We start from the raw sequence: 18,682 nt of genomic DNA on the forward strand, positions 1-18,682 counted from the left end.
ATCCAAGCTAGCAGCCACTATTCTCGCATTGCTTTTTTCCTTTTACGAATTTCTGGCGAATCCAGAAAGTTTAACTTTAACGCAGCTGAATGGAAGTATTGAACCATTATGCGCATTTTGTTCGCCATTCATTACCTCATAGAAACGTTCAGAACTATGTAACTACAAAATGATTGTAAAAATGCTCTTAGAGTGACGAAACTATAAATAAACAAGCTCAATTACATATAAATGTGTTATGATTAATTATTAAATTGTCCGCAAATATTTTCATCGTTTCGTCTATTGGACGTTAATCCCGAGATACAACCTCCATATTGACTAATATTTGAGATAGAACTTTGCGTCCAATAATTACGAGTCTGGCCGTTCGTCGGTGCCATTGCTGGCGTTACGCAACAAACGTAATGCCAATCCGAGTGCGTGAACGATACCAGCTAAGTACCTGTAGAAAAACGAGATTAGGCTAATTGCCAACTAATAACAAGTTGACATCCATGCATTACTCGCAATTAGTCAGCTGTCAGTCGATGTCTATTTTGATATTAGATCTAACGATTTTAAAGTATTTTCTATTAAATTAAACTACTGTCGAACTTCGCGCATTTCATTCATCTAATCACATCGAACAGCATTAAACGATTCAGTTAACAAAACGAGTTCTCCGCTCGAATTGGAACAATTCCAACCACAGCTGATTTCTCGTCCCGACAAACCTGTTGTACACACACAGTCCGATCGTTATCTGACAACGGGATATCTTTTGTTCACGCTGTTCGATACGCGACTCACAGTTTAGAAGCCTATCGTCGTCGTCGTTACGCTCGATTGTCCCGCGAAACCGGGTCCATCGGCAAAAAGGGAGAAAATCCTTCCGTAGCGAGATGCGAGAGCTGTTTACGATGCACGATGCGGTCGAGTTTGCGGGCTCTCGCGCGTAGAGATCTCGCTAGGATCGAGCCGAGTACGGGGTAAAAACCCGGTTCGAGAAACTGTTATATGCGTGTTCCGCGAACGAGAGAAGAACACCACGACCTGCGTCGCGCGCCCGTGAAAGGGGAAAAAAATCGACTTGGGGCGGTAATTTGAGGTAAGCACGAAAACGCGAGACCAGCGCAAAAGCTGAACCAGGTAGAACCGATAAAAACACGCAAAGTGGACCGAGGATCGTTGCGCGTCGCTCCCGATAGAAGGAGATACAATTTGCTGATCGATTCCTCGTTTACCAGTTAAACCAGCCGAATCGGCGTCGATTTAACGCGGCTTATTAACGAGAGGAAATGCGATGCTCGGGAATCTCGAGACAAGTCTGACCGATCGGATCGGGAAGTCCAATTGAGTTTTATGGCGTATCTTTCTTCAGTTAAAATACTTTGACGAGAGGATAAGCATTATAGAAGGTAAGTATATACGTATAGATATACAATATACATGTTTTAATAGAAGCGGTGTTGTTAGGGTTTGCTTGATGAGCTCGATGTTAAACCTTGAAAACTGAAGGTCCTGGGAAGAATCGAGAGGTATCAGTAGAGGGTGATACCGAAAGAGTGGTCGTATTGTAATTTTGGTAATATCGTAATCGCGTACGATGCTATCGAACGCGCGCGAAGCTGAAACAATGCTTGCCGATATGCAACGTGATACACAGGGTATACTTCGTACCGAGAGATACGATCAGAAGAAACCCGACCCAGCTTCCGGAATCACCCTGTACAGTAGCATCCCCGATAATGAGCTAGAGGCTTCAACAGGCAGCCGAAGCCGACTGCCAGCTCCGAGACTACGTAACAAGCGTAAGATGATAGGAACTGAAAATCGGTGTCTACATTTTAACAATAAGACTTACCGATGCTATGTAAACGACTCGTTGGGAATATAAGTACTAGGTGTGTAAACGATGAATGATGAAATTAAATGATAATAAATATCAACACGACATTGAATAATGTACATTCTAAGAATCTAACGAGTCTGAGTATCGTTGAGAGTATCTAATGATTAGTTAGATATTATAAATCGATTCTCGTGCAGGGCATCGTTGAAATTCAATATTGAGACAAGGAACCAGAAACGGTTCAAAGAGAAGGGGGAACCATGCGGTGAGCAGACGAACGAAGAGCAAGGGAAGACGAGATAAGAATGCCGCGTAAGTATAGAGAGCATAATAATCAGAAGTAAATTGCGTATACGTGAGGCTACCGTGTTGTAGAAACCCTCGGGCCCTCTCTCTGTTCCTACGGTTCTCGCCGACGTGTACGTTTCTATACGTGCTATACTCACGTTTCTATACTCATCTATACATTCATACATAAAGATACAGACATACGTATCTATAATCATTTGTAGAATATCACATTTGGACGGAAGAACGAGATTATCTCTGTTTAGAAAAATAAAATCGTGTTCAACTAGATAAGAATCGTTCATGTTTAATTTCTGCATCATAAGAGACAATTTAATGCAAGCTTTGGAATAACGAACATGAGAAATTACGTGCATATATTCAAATGAGTCCACTATATGCATAGACATCAACGGACATGTAAGTACACGATTTTCTCAGGAGGACACGGGTGGTACGTACGATCGGCAGTACCTAACGTACCGGTAATCTAATTTGAATCCCGAGGGTCAGGCTTGGCCGGGCGGTAATGGAACACGTATCGAATGATATTACGAACGATTCCAATTCGATATCAGTCGTAATTCTGGTCCCGAGACCGCAAGCGGCCTTCGCTAAGAAGAAAACTGGCCCTTGGATCGGCTGGGTCCCGATCTCTCTCGTGTGAACAACAGCACATTTTATGCGTATTCCGGGTGGTACGGGGCAAAGAAAAGAATACGAATCGGCCGCAAAAACGATCCCGATCGAACCCCCAGCAGACTCGAGAACCTACGAGATAATACAAATGGATCCAATTCCACTGGGAGTCTTCTGCGCAAGATGTGATGAGAAACCGAGCTACTTACATTTTCAAATAAATATTCAATTGTGTATACTGTTCCCTAGCTGATACTCTTGTTGGTCACCCAGTTAGTAAAATCTTCAAGATTCCCATGAACAATTTAAAAAATCCTTGAGACTTTAAACATATGAATTAGAAAGTTTCCAATCGAGCAGAATGGTTATTCCCTAAACAATTTTCATAGAGCGTTTAATTGAAAATAGATGTAGAGTCTTTTACTTATCAGGATTGATAAATAAACCGCAGAGCCTGTACCAAATTGAGAAAGAATTTATTGTAGAAATAAGTATAATATTATCACGTGTAAACCGCTTAGAATTTGCGATTGTTCGCATGAGCTATCAGAACCGAATTACTAACCATCCTTTTATTTTGATACACCGGGGACGTACTAACCGTTTACTTTTCGCAGAACATCGGAACCTTTTTTCTTTTCTTTCGGTCGCGTCCCTATTGTAAATGTTCCTACATGATATTGTGTCTTACAACCAAACTTACCTATCTAAAGGGACATGAATATCCCATTTCAAATTATATGGTAAAGCTAATTCAACAATAGAATTTTATGAGATGACCTGCACATTGTGAAAACAAGACAAGATACTTTAAAAGTTCTCTGATTAAGTTTCATTAATCCTGGCCGAGTTTCAATACGCGTACATCCAATCACGAAACGTAATTGTTGCCTTTTTGCTAATATTAGCTCTTTTAAAGAACGTATAATAAATTGCATAAAGCGAACGCACACCAGGTTTTACACCGCGATGCTCGAGGCAAAACTCGGGTTCCCCATTCTGTTTTACCTTCTTCCTTCGTCCTTTCTCTCGTGTAGACGCCCTTGCGCGGCTTTAAGAAGTGGCATTTTAGCCTAAACTTAAAATTGATAAACATCGCCGGACACTCTTTCCACAGGTCGAACGAATCCTAACGAATTCCCATCAAGACTTTTTCCTTGTCAGATGTTCATCAAGGTTATGGAGTTTAAGGATAATCGACTTTCTCACGAGAATTAATCATTTCGCCGACGAACATCTCTCGCGTAGCGTCAGTCTTTATCTACGTATCTATCCCAGTTGAAATAGAGTAATCTCTCCAAAGAGAGAATTGATCTAAATCGTTCTTTAACACGATTCAGAGAACCTGAAGAATTTTCATTTCCTATCCCTCTCATCTTTTGTACGTTGCGCTGTAGCCACGCGGTAGAGAGAGAAAAAAGAGGAAAAGTATCAGCGGTCTCTTTTATCGAAATGTTTCGCTTATTGGCCTTCGCCGTCGGAAGTGGTGGCTTGCGTTTTCTGTATCACGCTATATGCAAATGAGACACATGCTCTCGCCGCGCCACATAATAAATTACTCGCGTGAAGATCGGTGGCCGCGTGTGTGTACGGGTGGGCCTAAAATTGCGTACTGGTCCTGGCGCACGGTCACGCACACGGACGTGACCAGAAGTGTGTCCGTGCGCGCGACCATCCACGTCTGGTCATCCTACGGGATAATATGCGCCTTTTACGCGCCCCTCGAACGTAATGCCAAACTGTCCTTTCGTCGGAGAACGGGGTTTCTTTTATTCCTTTTCTTCTCTTATTTTCTCTCCTTTTAAGACCGACTCACTGTAGCCCGGCGTTCGTCGTGAAATTTTTTCTTCCCGCGGCACCTCCGCCGCCGCCACTGTTCGCAACCCGAGAAGGTAATTGGACGAGCGAGCGGAAGTGCGGTATGAAAATGATGAACGATGTCTTGATGCCCGAACAATCCAGGTGCCTAAGGTCGCGATGCCGTTTCCTTGTCATTATCCTGCCACTGGGGTGACGGAGAATATTAAATAATTCGAGGATTGCCTCCTCAACTGGTCGCGTTTACGTATCCTTGTCCCATTATATGGGGTAGTAAACAAGTAAGAAAGTACGTAAATGCATCTGAATCAGATTCATTGCACCATTATGAATCATACCAATGTATTATATTACTTTTCACATTTCCTTTTAATACAAATTTTGTATACTCCCTGTTATAAATCTCAGAGCTACGTATGAACCATCTTATTTCGAAGATAAAGGAATTCATTGTTTGTACAGTATAAGTGGGCAATAAGAATTTAGAAAGTGTCTCGAAGGCCGTTGCAGCTTCCCCCGAAGAAGGAAACGCGGTATGTTTACATAGCTGAGATAGCGAAACACAGAATCGTTTCCATTGTACGAAACATGCAGCATGGATCCGTATTGTAAAACAATTTGCACAGACCATGGTAAACAATGGACTATCACGAGACTGGTGGTCGAAGGGCCTTCCTCGTAGGGAATATTCGGTCCGTTTTATAAACCCTTAATTTTACGATGATTGTTGCGGACCCTCGTCTTTTTTCTACGATTTTGATCCCACCAACGATGTGAAATTCAATTTGCCGGGTCCCGATAGATCCCTAATGGGGGCCTGTGCATTAAGGAAAACTGGGTTTTATGATTCCTCTCGGAAAAAGGAGTTCGGGTGTTTGTGTGTCCGCATTTCCTTTGCCGTGTCTTTACTATTGCAGGTAATTGGATTAAAGGAACGTCGGGCACGGATTCCAGACACAATCCGACCAGTCTCTGTTTGTGTTGCCGATTTTAGAGGATATCCGTAAATCCAATTTTTTATTGTTAAACCAATACGCAAGGAGGTTCCCGTGATACCAGGAACAGCTTTCCTTAAGGAGATTCTTGCGTTTATTGCGTCTCCGGTGAAATTATAATTCCATTAGAGCCTGGAGGGTCTCTCAGCTCTAGCGCGCCGATGATTAAGTGGGGATAGAACTTTTACGATCCATTACTTCTTCTTAGTATCCCTGTACCTTCGAAACTATCCCGCTTGAGAATGATCATAGACGAACTCGGTTCAGGAAGTATTAGCTGGAGTATATTTACTTGAAGACCAATGTAAAAGTTTTAGATACCAGTAACGTGAAACAATAATGGATTATATTGACGAAAATTTCGAGGTAAGCGACCCTGGATAGTTAGAGCCTATTTGTGACTAACCGAGATGGATATAGTTACCGCGAATCAATGCCTTTAGTAAGAAACAGAATAAATAACGACTACCGATCGATGGCACACATCAAGTTAGCGCATGATGCGTTCCATTAAGCTTGTCCCTCGCGTACCATCAATCGTAACAGCAATCAGACCGCATCTAGTATCGGACACCATTTTATACCTAGCGAAGCCTCGCTGAAAAATGTCATCGTCGTTCAATTATGAACCGTCTCGTAACAGGCGGTACAAGCAGTTACTAATATTAGTCGCGTTCGAAGAAGCGTGCTTCTGAAAAGTAGCACTTGGTAACGTGTACGTATGTATGTATATCAAACGTTCGTGCACGCGTCTTTCGTACCTAAAAATTGTAACAGATCTGTCTGGCGAAGGGGAGCTCATCAAAGAGCCGCTCTAATTACCGAAATGTCGTGCAAAAGAAAAATAACCGACCCATTTACTAATGAGTTTCCTCACCGAATATACATACAGCAGCGAGTTCAATATTTTTCTCAAGTATAAACATTATCAACGTTCTTAAGAAATTTTCGTGTGGTATAAAAATATTCCCCTGCTTATTTGTTCGTCACTGAACGCGTATTTCATTGTCCAAATTATCGCATTCACGTGTCATGCCACGCGGATTGTCACAGATGGGTGACGAACAGATGAGTACTTTATGTCATAGCGTAGTATAATCAACAGTTTTCTGTTGGAGCCAACGCATTACGACCGGTTGACGAAGACCTTATGTCGTTTATGATAAGATGATTAATATTTTCACGTTTGTACGTAAACAAGAAGGTCAGAAAGTGGGAATCATGCGACTCCGGGTTAAGATGATTCAATTAATCGCGTTATTCGAAACAATAACATCGTGGCATAAACGATATCGACGAAAGGACGTCGAGTGGACTGGCTGATCGAACCCAACGAGAACATCAATCAAAATTAAGGCTTGCATTCATCGATGTTACCGCGATGAGAGCACAAAAGCGAGCCTCGGCCATTAATAAAGAAACTGTCCATTCGATTCTATTAAGAACGGCTCGTGAAGATTTGCATGTGCAAATGAATCGCGTTGCCCATTGTTTCACCGGTCACACCGCCACGTTGTGACGTTATACAAGGTGCGACTGAAATACGATACACGTAATCAGTTGCTCCGTCATATTTTTTACGATATCATTCCTGTTTTCAGTAATTCCGTCTTCCGTTTCACTTGTCTCGAACTGAAACTTCTTATAGGTAACAATGTCCATGCGTCAACTATTCCATTACCAAATAGTAACCTTCTTATACCATGTGTACGTCGCTTTTAAAGGTGTCATCCGAAGAAACTCACCTTGACTGTGCTCGCCGGCGTCGAACGTTTTGCTGGTCATCTGGAATAGAGCATCCAGAGGACTTCCTTGTCCCGTTGTCCTCTTCCCTTGATGCCCGCTCTGAGAACCGTGTTGCTGCGACGATTTTCTCTTGAGCTGCTGCTGCTGTTGCAACGTCGGGTGATGCAAACTCGAGTGCATGCTGTGATGCAAACCATGATGATGGTGAGCCAGAGGGTCCGGACTTCCGGAATCGGAAACAGAGCTCCTGCCGGAAGAGGACGAGCTGCTGAGAGGCGGTTCACTGATGGAACCGGACATGGACGCTAAGGACATTCCCATCAAGGACAGATCTCTGGCCGTTGTGGAATGGTTGTGGTGAGGATGCAAGTGATGTTGATGCGGTGGCTGTTGCTGTTGATGCAAATGATGCCGATGATGATGATGATTTAAGCTCGATTCGACCGTGTCCCATGGACGCACGATTTTCGCTTTGGGTCTGTGCGAGAGAATATCCAGGATACTGAAAGACTTAACTCCCCGCTCGTTCGCATCACGATCTCTGTCGTCCTCGTCGTCCGATTGCTGCATCTGCACCATCTTCAGACGCTTCAAAGGTTTGAAGTAATCGTCTGTGGCACCGGCTGCCGCGGCACCGTTACTACTAGTCCTACTGTTCACTTCTTCCTCGTCCTCTTCATCCTCTTCCTCGTCCCTCAACGTGGTCACGGAGTCTCCACCGCTGCTTTCGTGCGTTCGCATTCGTCTGCCGTTCGAAATTCTGTAATCGCCGCTACGGGAGTAACTGTCCTCGTCGTCGACCACCGAGTCTCTGGTGTAACTTCTTCGAGGGCTGAGTCGTTCCACGTATTCTTCCCTCGATTGGGATAACCTCTCGTCCTCTTCTACGGTGGGTGCGGCTACGACGAGGGGCAGAGGACTAGGGCAACCTACGGAAATCTCGTCCTCGTCGTCCTGGACTTCGCCACGACCGGGGGAACTCCTGCAAGGTGTCCGTCGGTGAGCCGGCGATCCTAAGCAGCCCGGCGTCGTGGCGCTGGAAGACACCGTCGTCGACGGCGACATCGTGTACGATTCTGTCATTTCCGTGGTGCACATTCCCAATCGGTGATCGTCGGATCTCTGCGACGGAATCGATTCTTCGAAAAAGTTGACGAGATCTAACTTAAGAGAGTCAACAGTCTTGGTGTTCTTTCAATACACGAACATTACTTTTCAATACGAATTTTAATCAATTGGTATTCACGCGCACCGAGATTTCACGCATTTTCGCATTTTCCAACCGTGCACCGTTCTCCATCGAACAAGCCATCGCGCGTTCGCATACGAACAAACACTACGAAAACACTTTTCGTTGCAGTTCCTTTACTCAACGATGCACTGTCATTGCAATTCTCATAGGATCGTCTCTAGTCATCGTTCGAGCAGTTCCTCTTACATCACGAGAACCTCCTACGACTCCCACAAAAACTTTGCCCGTTCCATACGCGGCATCCTCGAAATCCTCATTGGAACAATCTTACCTTTGCACAGAAAGAAACAAGTCCAACAATAATGTCAGGTTTCAGGAACTCAAGAAGCACTGTTCACTCGGTTAACCATCTCGTTCTGCGATCCTTTGTGAGGAAGAATAACCCTCGGTCCTCGTGACTTTTACAGCGAATCCGCACCCCCTCGTTCGTCACCGGAAACTAAATTTCACTCGCGCTGCCTGACGTTTCGACGTCGCGGCATTGTCACGGCTGCGAAGCACACGGTGTTGTTCGTCCAGTAGCAAACTGAAGCATGTCGCCGCGACGGACGTGTACGAAACGTCAATACGTGGATGGAAAAACGAGGTACGAGGATTTGGCGGCTCGCTATCAGGCCAGGCCAAGCCAGTGACTCGAAATGGTACGGGGACGGATATCTCCGGCACGGTGTTCCTGCGGGGGCAGGCGTTTCTCTCTCGACCGCCTCGAACCGCGTTTCGTAGGAGGGAGTGCGATCGTTCGAGTTCGAATCCCCTTCTACGCGTAGCACCACCTCTGCGGATGGGACGTACCCGAAGTAGTCCTCCATGGGCGGCCTTAATCTTGGTCCTGCCTATCCAATCCCCAGGTCAGACCTCGGCGTAGCGTAGCCCCTTAGACACGGCAAAATGACGCTGCCTCGATGGAATTTTTACGAGACGTACTTAACGTCCTGTGGCACTGCTCCACCGGCCTCGACGTACCCGACCCTTACGTCCGTCCCTCTTTCTCTTCCCGTTTCACCGCCTCGTCCACGGATCGGCTTGTCCTACTCCTCTCCTGATAGACACTTTCTTCCTCTCTTTCTCCATCGTTCTCCTTTGTCTTTCTCTTCTTCCTATCGTCGGACCGGCTTCGAACGTGGGATTGACCCTCCACGACGAAAAGCTCGCCTAACGAGGCCCACCATGATTTCATCCCACCCGGGCTGCCGATTTCTAAGTTCCGCTCGAACGCCGCGTCCGCTCGCGAACTCCTCCCGTTCGGCGAGTCAAATAAAACTATACTGGAATCTCGAATTTTCCACTGTTTTACATTCTCGGTAATGATCGTATTCTTGTAAATGTTTTCGATTTATCCGTGCGAGGATATGATTTTTGCTATCGGTGATTCTCGCGTTCGATTGCTCTACGATTGTACGCGATAAACACTGCTGCGGTCCCCGCGACGTCTTTTATTACTACACGTAATATTATTATTATTATTATTATTATTATTATTACAGGTCTCGCTGCGAATTGGTCGTAATGGCACCGCAATCGCGGTACATTCGGCCCGCGTGCGTGCACGCGTTCTCCAGTAAAAGAAACGGAGCATTAGCAAAAAACTTGGAATCGTAGTGGAAGAATTCATTTATTATTAAAGCCTGGTCTTGGCGATCAAGCTCGCATTCGGTTTTTCTGATCGAGTTTTGTTCTTTCCCGATGCCGATCGCATCTCGACGATCGACCGAGACAAGCGGAAGTAGCCCGCGATGCTCGGTAGCGAACATGTTTCCGGAATCGTTGGAAGCATTCGTCGTGTAGGGTCGAACCGAGTAACATCGGTTTCGAGTATCGCTCGTCCGGAACGGGTCTAGAAAGGTACACTCGCGACTATTATACAGACTATTATCCGCGATCGATGCCGAGAATCGATTCCACTCGTCGTGTAATCGTAGCAATCTGGTCGACAACTAGCAGCCGACACGACACGAAAATCTATATCCATCGAGTGCTTCTTGCTGAATAACATCGAATTTTACTCCTTTTCTTACTTCACAGTTCACTAGAGAGGCCCTGCACTTTTGTTCGCCTTTTTTCTTTGTCGATAACCCGTCATAAGAAACTAGCTAGCCATTTTCCTAACATTTGTCGGTAAATTTTTAACGTCCCTCGTTTTGTTTTATCAACAATCAGGGGAAAATATTGCAAAATATTTGCTATTCGATTCTACATCTTTATTTCTCAGAGAATCAAGATAAAATTCGTTTTAATGCTTAGTTCAAGGTGTATGCCAATGTGCGTTGATCTTTATTTTACTCAGAGCAATCTGTTTTTAACATAAAAGTATTTGAAATTCAAAAGCATAGTGACTACGAACTTTGTTCCATTTTGTAACACTTATTTTATGAAATGTCGGTATAATCTTACTGAATAATGACAAGACTATCCTAGAATGAATCTTAAAGTAGATATTGAAACGAATTTTGTCTTAAGTCTCTAATTAGGAAATAAAGACGTAGGATTGAATCCAATTAAATGCCAATAGCCAAATATTTTTAGCCAATCAATGATAACATTCTGTGTTATCGCACCACTATCAGAGTCTGCCCCTTAAGAACAGTTGCATGACTTTTAGATAGATATCCAATAAAATTAAGATAAATGAAAATGAATGTTTCCCATAGTGTAAAATGATTCATTTATTTTTTCGACCTCTTATTGGCACCAATTTATTTCTCCAAATCATAGAATCCAATGTCGGCTTCTTTTCAAAGCTACTCAACGTGTTGGCTCGAACTAGGAACGTATCCCAATTGCTGTTTCCAGAATCTCGGAGTGAGAGCGAAGCGTGGCAGGAATCCAAGATCACGTGCAACGAAATCGACGAGGCCCATTCAGTTGTCCGTTGGTTCCGATTTAGCAGAGACTTAAGACGAAGAAGAAGCATAAGAGACGATGTAGTTGAAACGACAAAGGCAAACCGAATGAAGAGAAAATGACGAAGAAAGAGAGAGAGAGAGAGAGAGAGAGAGAGAGAGAAAAAAGGAACGGGACCATTCGTCCGGCCCTTTTTCTTCCCATCTTCTTCGGCCTTCCCGTCGGCTTTTCTATCCCGATACAAAGAGGCGCGAGCGAGCCTAATTATTATGATAGCTCGCCACTGGATTCTGTCGGTCCCTTTGATCTACCGCCGTTTAGCATGATCCCCCGATATTTAGGTAGGGCCCATTGTGTCCTGCCAGTAGTAGGGGCACCTCGCGCAGCGGATCGTTATGGTGGGGTTGGCCAGGGGACCACGAACTTCGAGCATTCCCACTCTTCGAATTTCGGGATCCGGAACGCGATAAACTATTCATCAATGAGAGGTTTTTTTCAGAGAAATTTACACTTTCCATCGGCTTCCTTTCCTCCCTTCCGATCATTCCCTCGTGGGACCACACGCGCGTGTCTCATAAAATTGAGGTTGAATCGGGTTCTATGCTTCCTCAAGATCCCTTTACCAATTGGGAGTCACTTGTACTGTTGCAGGATTAACGGAAAATTTCGTATATCATACATGGCTAATTCGATGAAGAAATAAGGGGACAGTCCTGGCAGATAATTTGCAATATCTGACGGAAGGTATCGTCGTGGGACATCAGCCTGTAGATATCAGCTTTAATGAAAGGTTATTTATACGCTAACAGTCCGCCGGCTAGCAATCGCGTTAGATACGTGCAGTTTGCGCACGTTGAATTCGTTAGCGAAATAAATAAGCAGCCACGAAGACCTTTCGCAATCCACTCGAGCATTTCGCGTTCCTGGCGCGCCGACAAAAACTCCGACTTTCCACCGTCGTGAATTCATGACATTTAGAAGAATGTTAGCGGTTCGATACGGGCATCTGAACGAATCCGAGCTTTGAAATATCAGTCAAACGTCATGCATGTACGATTACTCGGCTTACCTTCTCTCGGTCTCGAGAAAAGATAACGTTTTTCGTATCGAGGAATCGAAATCCGTGTCTGATTAACGCCTCGTGCAACTTAATAAGTCGTTAAGTACGCGAAACGAGGCGGGTTCGCAACTACCGATAAAATTACCATCACTACCACCAGCGAAACGCGGCGATGGATGAGGCGGCATCGCATCGCGTCGCACCGCGGCAGTCCTGGGGCAAGGAAAAAATGACTCTGCATCGGGTCTACGTTTAAACGGAGAATACCGCACACCGAGCTGCCACTCGCACGGATAAAACGACGTGACGAGCACTAATAACTATCCGGTACACCGTCATTCTTATCGAGCCGTTCCATCGAAACCGAGGTTCTTCTCTTTCAGCTGATATAATGGACACCTATACTTAACAGTAATTGCCGCGTGCATCTCGTCGTAATAACGAACCAGTGAAGAACTCGCGCGGCCCACACGTTCTAGAGAAGAGAGCGACGCTTGTTTGCTTGGCCTTACTTCAAGGACTTCGGGTCCCCGCTTCGGATCAAACAAAATTCGAGATAATCTTATTGTCCTTCGTATCGCAAGTACAAACGGCAGTCCCGATACCTCTCATAAAAGCTGGGAGCAGTGGACACGGCCATATTCTGTTAGACAATCATGTTAATGCGTTCCACCGGAACACACTAACGTTTAAGGCTAGTGAACGTGTTGAGAGATGAGCTTAACTTTTTACTACAGGGTACCTCGAACTATGAAAGTATTATTCGAAATTACATCTTGGAACTCGTCACAATGCAAATAAATAGTAACACTGTTCCCCTAGCGGCAGCGTGTCACCCCCGAACTAGGTATCTATCACCGATCAAACATTACTCGTAACCGCACAAAGCAACGCGTCTCCTACAAGGGGGAACGAAGCTCGCTAGACTACCCTACCCATGAATAACATTAGTCTAAACATTGTTTCGGTGTTCGGACGCAGACGCGGGTCTTAATCAAAGGCATAAAGCGGCGTGACGACGCCCGCTAATAATGTGTATACGACGTCTTCGCCGCGCTATCGACTCGTTCCATCACGTTCTGCGCTATGCCGTGTGTCCTCTCCGCGTTAGACGCGATACGTGTACTTAGCCATAATTGACGAGAGCCTTGGTAGTAGGTACGAGTCACGCGAACCCGTTCTCCGACACCAGTTTAACCCGGGTTTCGCGCATGTGCGCTCTTCTTCCTCCGTTACGAGCACCCCTTCTTCTTCCCCGTGGATCGAACACGCGGAGGGTAGGGAGTCTATCTATTTCCCCCCACCGGGCATCGGATCTCGGTACCAAATTAACCCCACTCGCGTCCTTCGTACCAGCCCTCAACACGCCCTCGCCCCCTTCGTCGTCTCTCTCCCGTTCAAGGTTATCCCGTCTGTTCCTGGTACCACCACCCTCGGGTTTGCGCCGCTTCCGCTCCAGTCCACGCCTCCGCTTAATTCTGATTGGCGAAACGGGCCGACGAGCTGCGACGCTAATCCCGGCACCGATTTATACATCTCGCGCCGTTACCGACCATCGCCATCAACCCCTCTTCTGGCGAATTTTTACGTATCAACGGGGGTTGCGCGCGAACACGCCGCGCCACCACCTATCATCACCCACACATTCCCACCCGCCCCTATTTTTCTCATCTATGCGAGATGAGACCTCCGACGAAATTACGCGAGCCGGACGCTGATTTAACGAGCTTCCCTTCCGAGACTGCTGATGGATCTGTCTCCACGGATGTAACGCTTGTAAAAAGGAGACAGGACGAAAAGAGCAGAGGTAGTGAAATGAAAATTGGGGGAAAGATCGATACACCGCACTGAAAGGTCGTCACGAAAATCGAATCGAAAAGGGATTTGCAAACGCGAGACACGATGTTTGTTGAATGTTAATGTAACAGAGCGCAATTTCATTTCAGATATTCGTACAAAGGATCCATGAAGTGTCGGAAGATCTCTTTTGTGGTTGTTCAAGGTAAATACCTACAGATGACCAGAAGTCCGACGAGTGAACAATGCCGGTCGATGGCCGTAGCCAATCGGACAAACGACCGGCCATTGTTAACCCCTGCGAAGGTGTCGGAACTCGAAGGCGTCTCTTATTAGGCACGCGATCTCCTTTAGAGCGAAGATGACTGTACCTCGAAACTGTGAGTCGGATGGCAAACAATCGGGCTAACTTTTCCATTTAAATTATCTGGCGCGAAGGTTGTTCCCGAAGCGTAATTGAAAAACGTTGGATCGTAACGAAGAAGTAAATCAAACTTCGCTGGTCATGGATTCAACGATTGTCTGAATTGACTGTCATTAGATTATAGTGGAAGCGATTGTAGAGTCAGATTAAATTGTGTAAGTTCGTTTTTATTTAACGCCAGAGGAAAAAAAATTCGAAGAAGACGAAAAACGTGAGTTCAGTCTGCCAGTTTTTCTTAATGCCCGAAGCCATTTCGCTGACACGGACGGACAATTTCAGGCAGCAGCGGAGTTCTCGCTTTGTCGATAGACTAATGACACCGTCGAGGGGGCGTTTAAACTGAAGCTGCTAGTCTTCCGGTTCTACACGCTCCTTACACACCGACGCAGCGCGGCAGAAAGGGAATTTGTATTCTATCGTCCGGAAATGATTCGATATAGCTCGGGAGATCGTTCGGCCCGGCGGAGCAGCTAGGGTGCTGACAAATCGAATGTCGTCTCGGTCACCATGAACCGAAGAAGATTCTTTTGGTTCATTGTCCGATCGATACCAGCGCTTCTTTCTCCTATCAACGAAGCTCCGAATTTCAAGACAGATTGCACCTACATACATACATACATTCAAAGCTGTTATTACACTAACCATTTCCGTTATAAGAGACTATTCATTTGTATACCTCCTAATTTCATTTGATAAATACGATCCAATACTAAAAACGCGCGATTGACTTCTATTTAGGAAGAATCAGGGCAATCAGGTCTCATTCTAACTGATTCCATGGCCTCTAGTATACCCATTATTAAATCTCAATCGCGTTTTCTACGTCTTTGTGAATCTAGCCACGACGAATCTAACCGACAGCTTGCGAGGATGTAAATCCAAAATCAATGATGAACTCGGAAAAACGTCGTTTCATCCCGTTTCTCCGGAATCGTGTCTCGATTCGCTTCCCTTTCGTGCTCTATGCGATTTAGCCACGGTTCCCTACTTCGAGGGCCCCGTGTCCATGGGTGGGCCCGAGGATGGCGTTCGACGCCTGCAGCCGCGATTCAAGAATGAACCGGCGCAGGTATGTAGAGCTGTGAATACAGACACACCGCGCACCACTCGAGAGTTCTCCGCAGGCGTTTATTTGCAAGCATGACTCTGGGTCCGATCGATTCGCGATACCCCGAAACGCACGCTGCTCTCTGTCACTCTCCGGTTCCTACCGTGAACCAACTCGGAACCCAAATCGCATATGCAAACACCCGTTTTTAGATGATCTTACGTACCATCAATTGGTAACTTTACACAAGTTAATATTTTCTACCTTGTATATATAAGTGTAGACTTAACGATGCTATGATAGAATAGAGAAGTCTATATCAGCAATTGGTTTTTTAATACATGTCATAATCGATAAATATCTTCGAATTATATTTAAAATGACACTTACGAAATTTCGTAGAGGCGTCTATTTTCACGACAAACTTATTGTTAAAGTTACGATTGAATTTAAACGAACTGGATACAGAAGGAGGTGAGGAATAAAAAGAAATAGAACAGCGTCTAGGAGATAGCAAACGAGTAATAGTCCCGCCCATCGATACTAATAAATCGTTACGGCAGCTACCGGTTGAACGATAGCTTCGGTTCTCTCGGGAGGACCGAAAGTCGTGGCCAGAACTGGAAGCGGTCTGGCTATCCAGACAGTTTTATTATCGTACCCGTGAGACGTCGCCTTAAGGCGGCACGTATAAATTATTAATTGTTCAAGAATACTCGAGACCTCGCAACGTTTAGAAAGCGTGCTAACTGATAATTGCCATTTGAAACCGCTTTACCCACTGCACTCGCATTTTAATCGTTCTGGTTTTGTCACGACAAAGAAACGTTCGAATCTCTCGTTTTTTCAACCACGTGAGAACATTCTTCACCCTTCGGGCAAAAATTTTAAACTATTTCTAATGCTGGAATCGTTTGCATCGTTCGTTCACCGAAACCATTGAACGAAGCTGTCGACAGACACCGTAGCTAATTACGCGTCCGCAGTACATAGATAGCATAAGTCATTCCTCGCAATTTGACATATCGTTCAAGCTGTTCACCCAGAGGGAACCCCGGATACTCCATCATGCGTTACATAAATCTCCTTATTGAATGACCCTAATAATTAGCGAAGGGGCATCAATAGGGGATTTTCTCTTCTTCCGGAATCGTATTGTTGGTCTAGTTTAGGGTAGGTCTGAATGAAAGAGGCGTGTGTATTCTATCAAGGTAGTGACTCTCCGTCGTGATTCCCTACCCGTGCACAGAAAATTTAGAAGAGCCTCTCTTCTCATCCCTTGCTAGGTATGTTAATGCACCATTATTATGGATTACGAACGACTACATACATATATTAATACATTTCATCGAAATTATGAAAATCATCTAAGTTTCTCGTTAGAGACGGTTACATCTAGTATCATCTAAAATGCTCGAATGCTTACGATGCGTATTCTGACCGTCAGGCAGCGGTCGAATCTACGCTTCGATATTAACCGCAGTTCACTGTGCAGTTCACTGCTCGGTTGCCATACGACGTCGTAAATTCCTTGTGTATTTCCTGTTGCGGTTACCGGCGAAGTTTTCAGTCCGAGGCAGTTGGCGTAGCCGAGGCAACATGGCGACGCGTGGAACGATCCGGCTAATCGAAAGGGATACGATTTTCGAAATTACCCTTTCAACAGAAGATGCTCGTAACGTCCGGCAATAAACGTCTTTTTCTCTCGCGACCGCTGCTATCCCTACCATCGGAGTCTCATTCGTCGCGACTGAAATTTCATAAGTCTGCCGTTGTCGTTTTATTCCAGTAAATCGTGAATGGCCATAGGATTAAAAATCGTGCAGCGTGAGCGGCTAAAAGAGAGCAGCGCGTGGCATAACTGGTGACACCCTTGTCCCTCGGGGCAAACGGGTCCGCATTCAGTCCGTAATTGTAAGGTCCAGGGTGGCCAAACACTCGAGGTATCCTGGCCGTACAAAAGTCAACGGCGCGGCGCGGCTTGACGCGACTCAGGCCAGTCAATTCCAACTCCATTTAGGCTCCATTTAGCCCGAATCAGTTTCACTAACCACTTTTCGAGGGAGGGACGGGAAGATCGTTCTCTGCCTCCTTCTCCTTGCGCACAAGCCATTCATGGATGAATCCACGCGTTGTGGATTTTGGTGAACCTCGAACGGTCCTCGGGCGCTCTTTTGTGCATTGACTCTTCCATGACGCTCCATCAATTTTCCATCCCGGCTCACGCCTTAAATCGGTCCTCTCCCCTCGTTTGACACAGTCAGTCATCGGGTCGTTCGTCGATCGCTCGACAAAGTTTGTGAACACTGCCCTGGATTCGTCATGCTCAGAGACCGTGATTCGTCCTCACCAGCCACTGAATAGTCGTTGATGACTTGATATTTCGAACGTGGACGCGGTGGAACGACTAGGCGCCCGTATTACCCCCGGCGAACGGCTTTGTCCGTCCTTACTTTTTTTCGCTCGTCAAAGGATAAGCAGGGAGGGACGGCGATTTAATACAGATTAAAATGGTACGTTTCCACGGGCAGATTTCAATTTAGCTTACGTCAGTAGCTGGGACACTATCGTGACACGGTGTCTTCCCTCTTCCATGTGACACATTCTCGTGAGAATTCATTTCAGATCAGTGCTACCGAACGAGTGCATAACTAGTTAAGTAAGTAAACATTCTTGGGTGATGTACATTCTATGATCTCCCCTAGTAAGGTAATTTCCATATTTTTATGCACGTCGATCAATTCGTCCGTGAATTATTTCTTGCGTGAAAGAACGTAATGATGAATGACGGGTCGAAGGACATACGTGTACCTACTTACGAAATTACTCCAAATATAATCCGCGCGAGTTTCCGTAGATCAGCGATACGCGACGCAGCGCGGTTAAAAGGTATTACACTTTAGTGGTACAGAACCTTAAAGTAAGTATATAAAACCAATT

The 18,682-nt window shown here is 45.4% G+C and overlaps 1 protein-coding gene across 1 annotated transcript in view; it reads right to left on the reverse strand.

The window, feature by feature from the left end:
- LOC108629816 (barH-like 2 homeobox protein) overlaps positions 1 to 9,186 on the reverse strand; it is a 38,150-nt gene extending 28,964 nt beyond the window's left edge. Inside the window, exon 1 of the mRNA XM_018032691.2 lies at positions 7,320 to 9,186. Within this exon, the coding sequence (XP_017888180.1) occupies positions 7,320 to 8,418 (1,099 nt within the window). The 5' untranslated portion in view covers positions 8,419 to 9,186. The remainder of the gene's footprint in view (positions 1 to 7,319) is intronic.
- Positions 9,187 to 18,682: the final 9,496 nt, after the last annotated feature.

This window comes from Ceratina calcarata, unplaced genomic scaffold (genome assembly GCF_001652005.2).
Source record: "Ceratina calcarata isolate Rehan_Ccalc_2016 unplaced genomic scaffold, ASM165200v1 scaffold588.2, whole genome shotgun sequence".
In the NCBI taxonomy this organism is placed as follows: domain Eukaryota; kingdom Metazoa; phylum Arthropoda; class Insecta; order Hymenoptera; family Apidae; genus Ceratina; species Ceratina calcarata.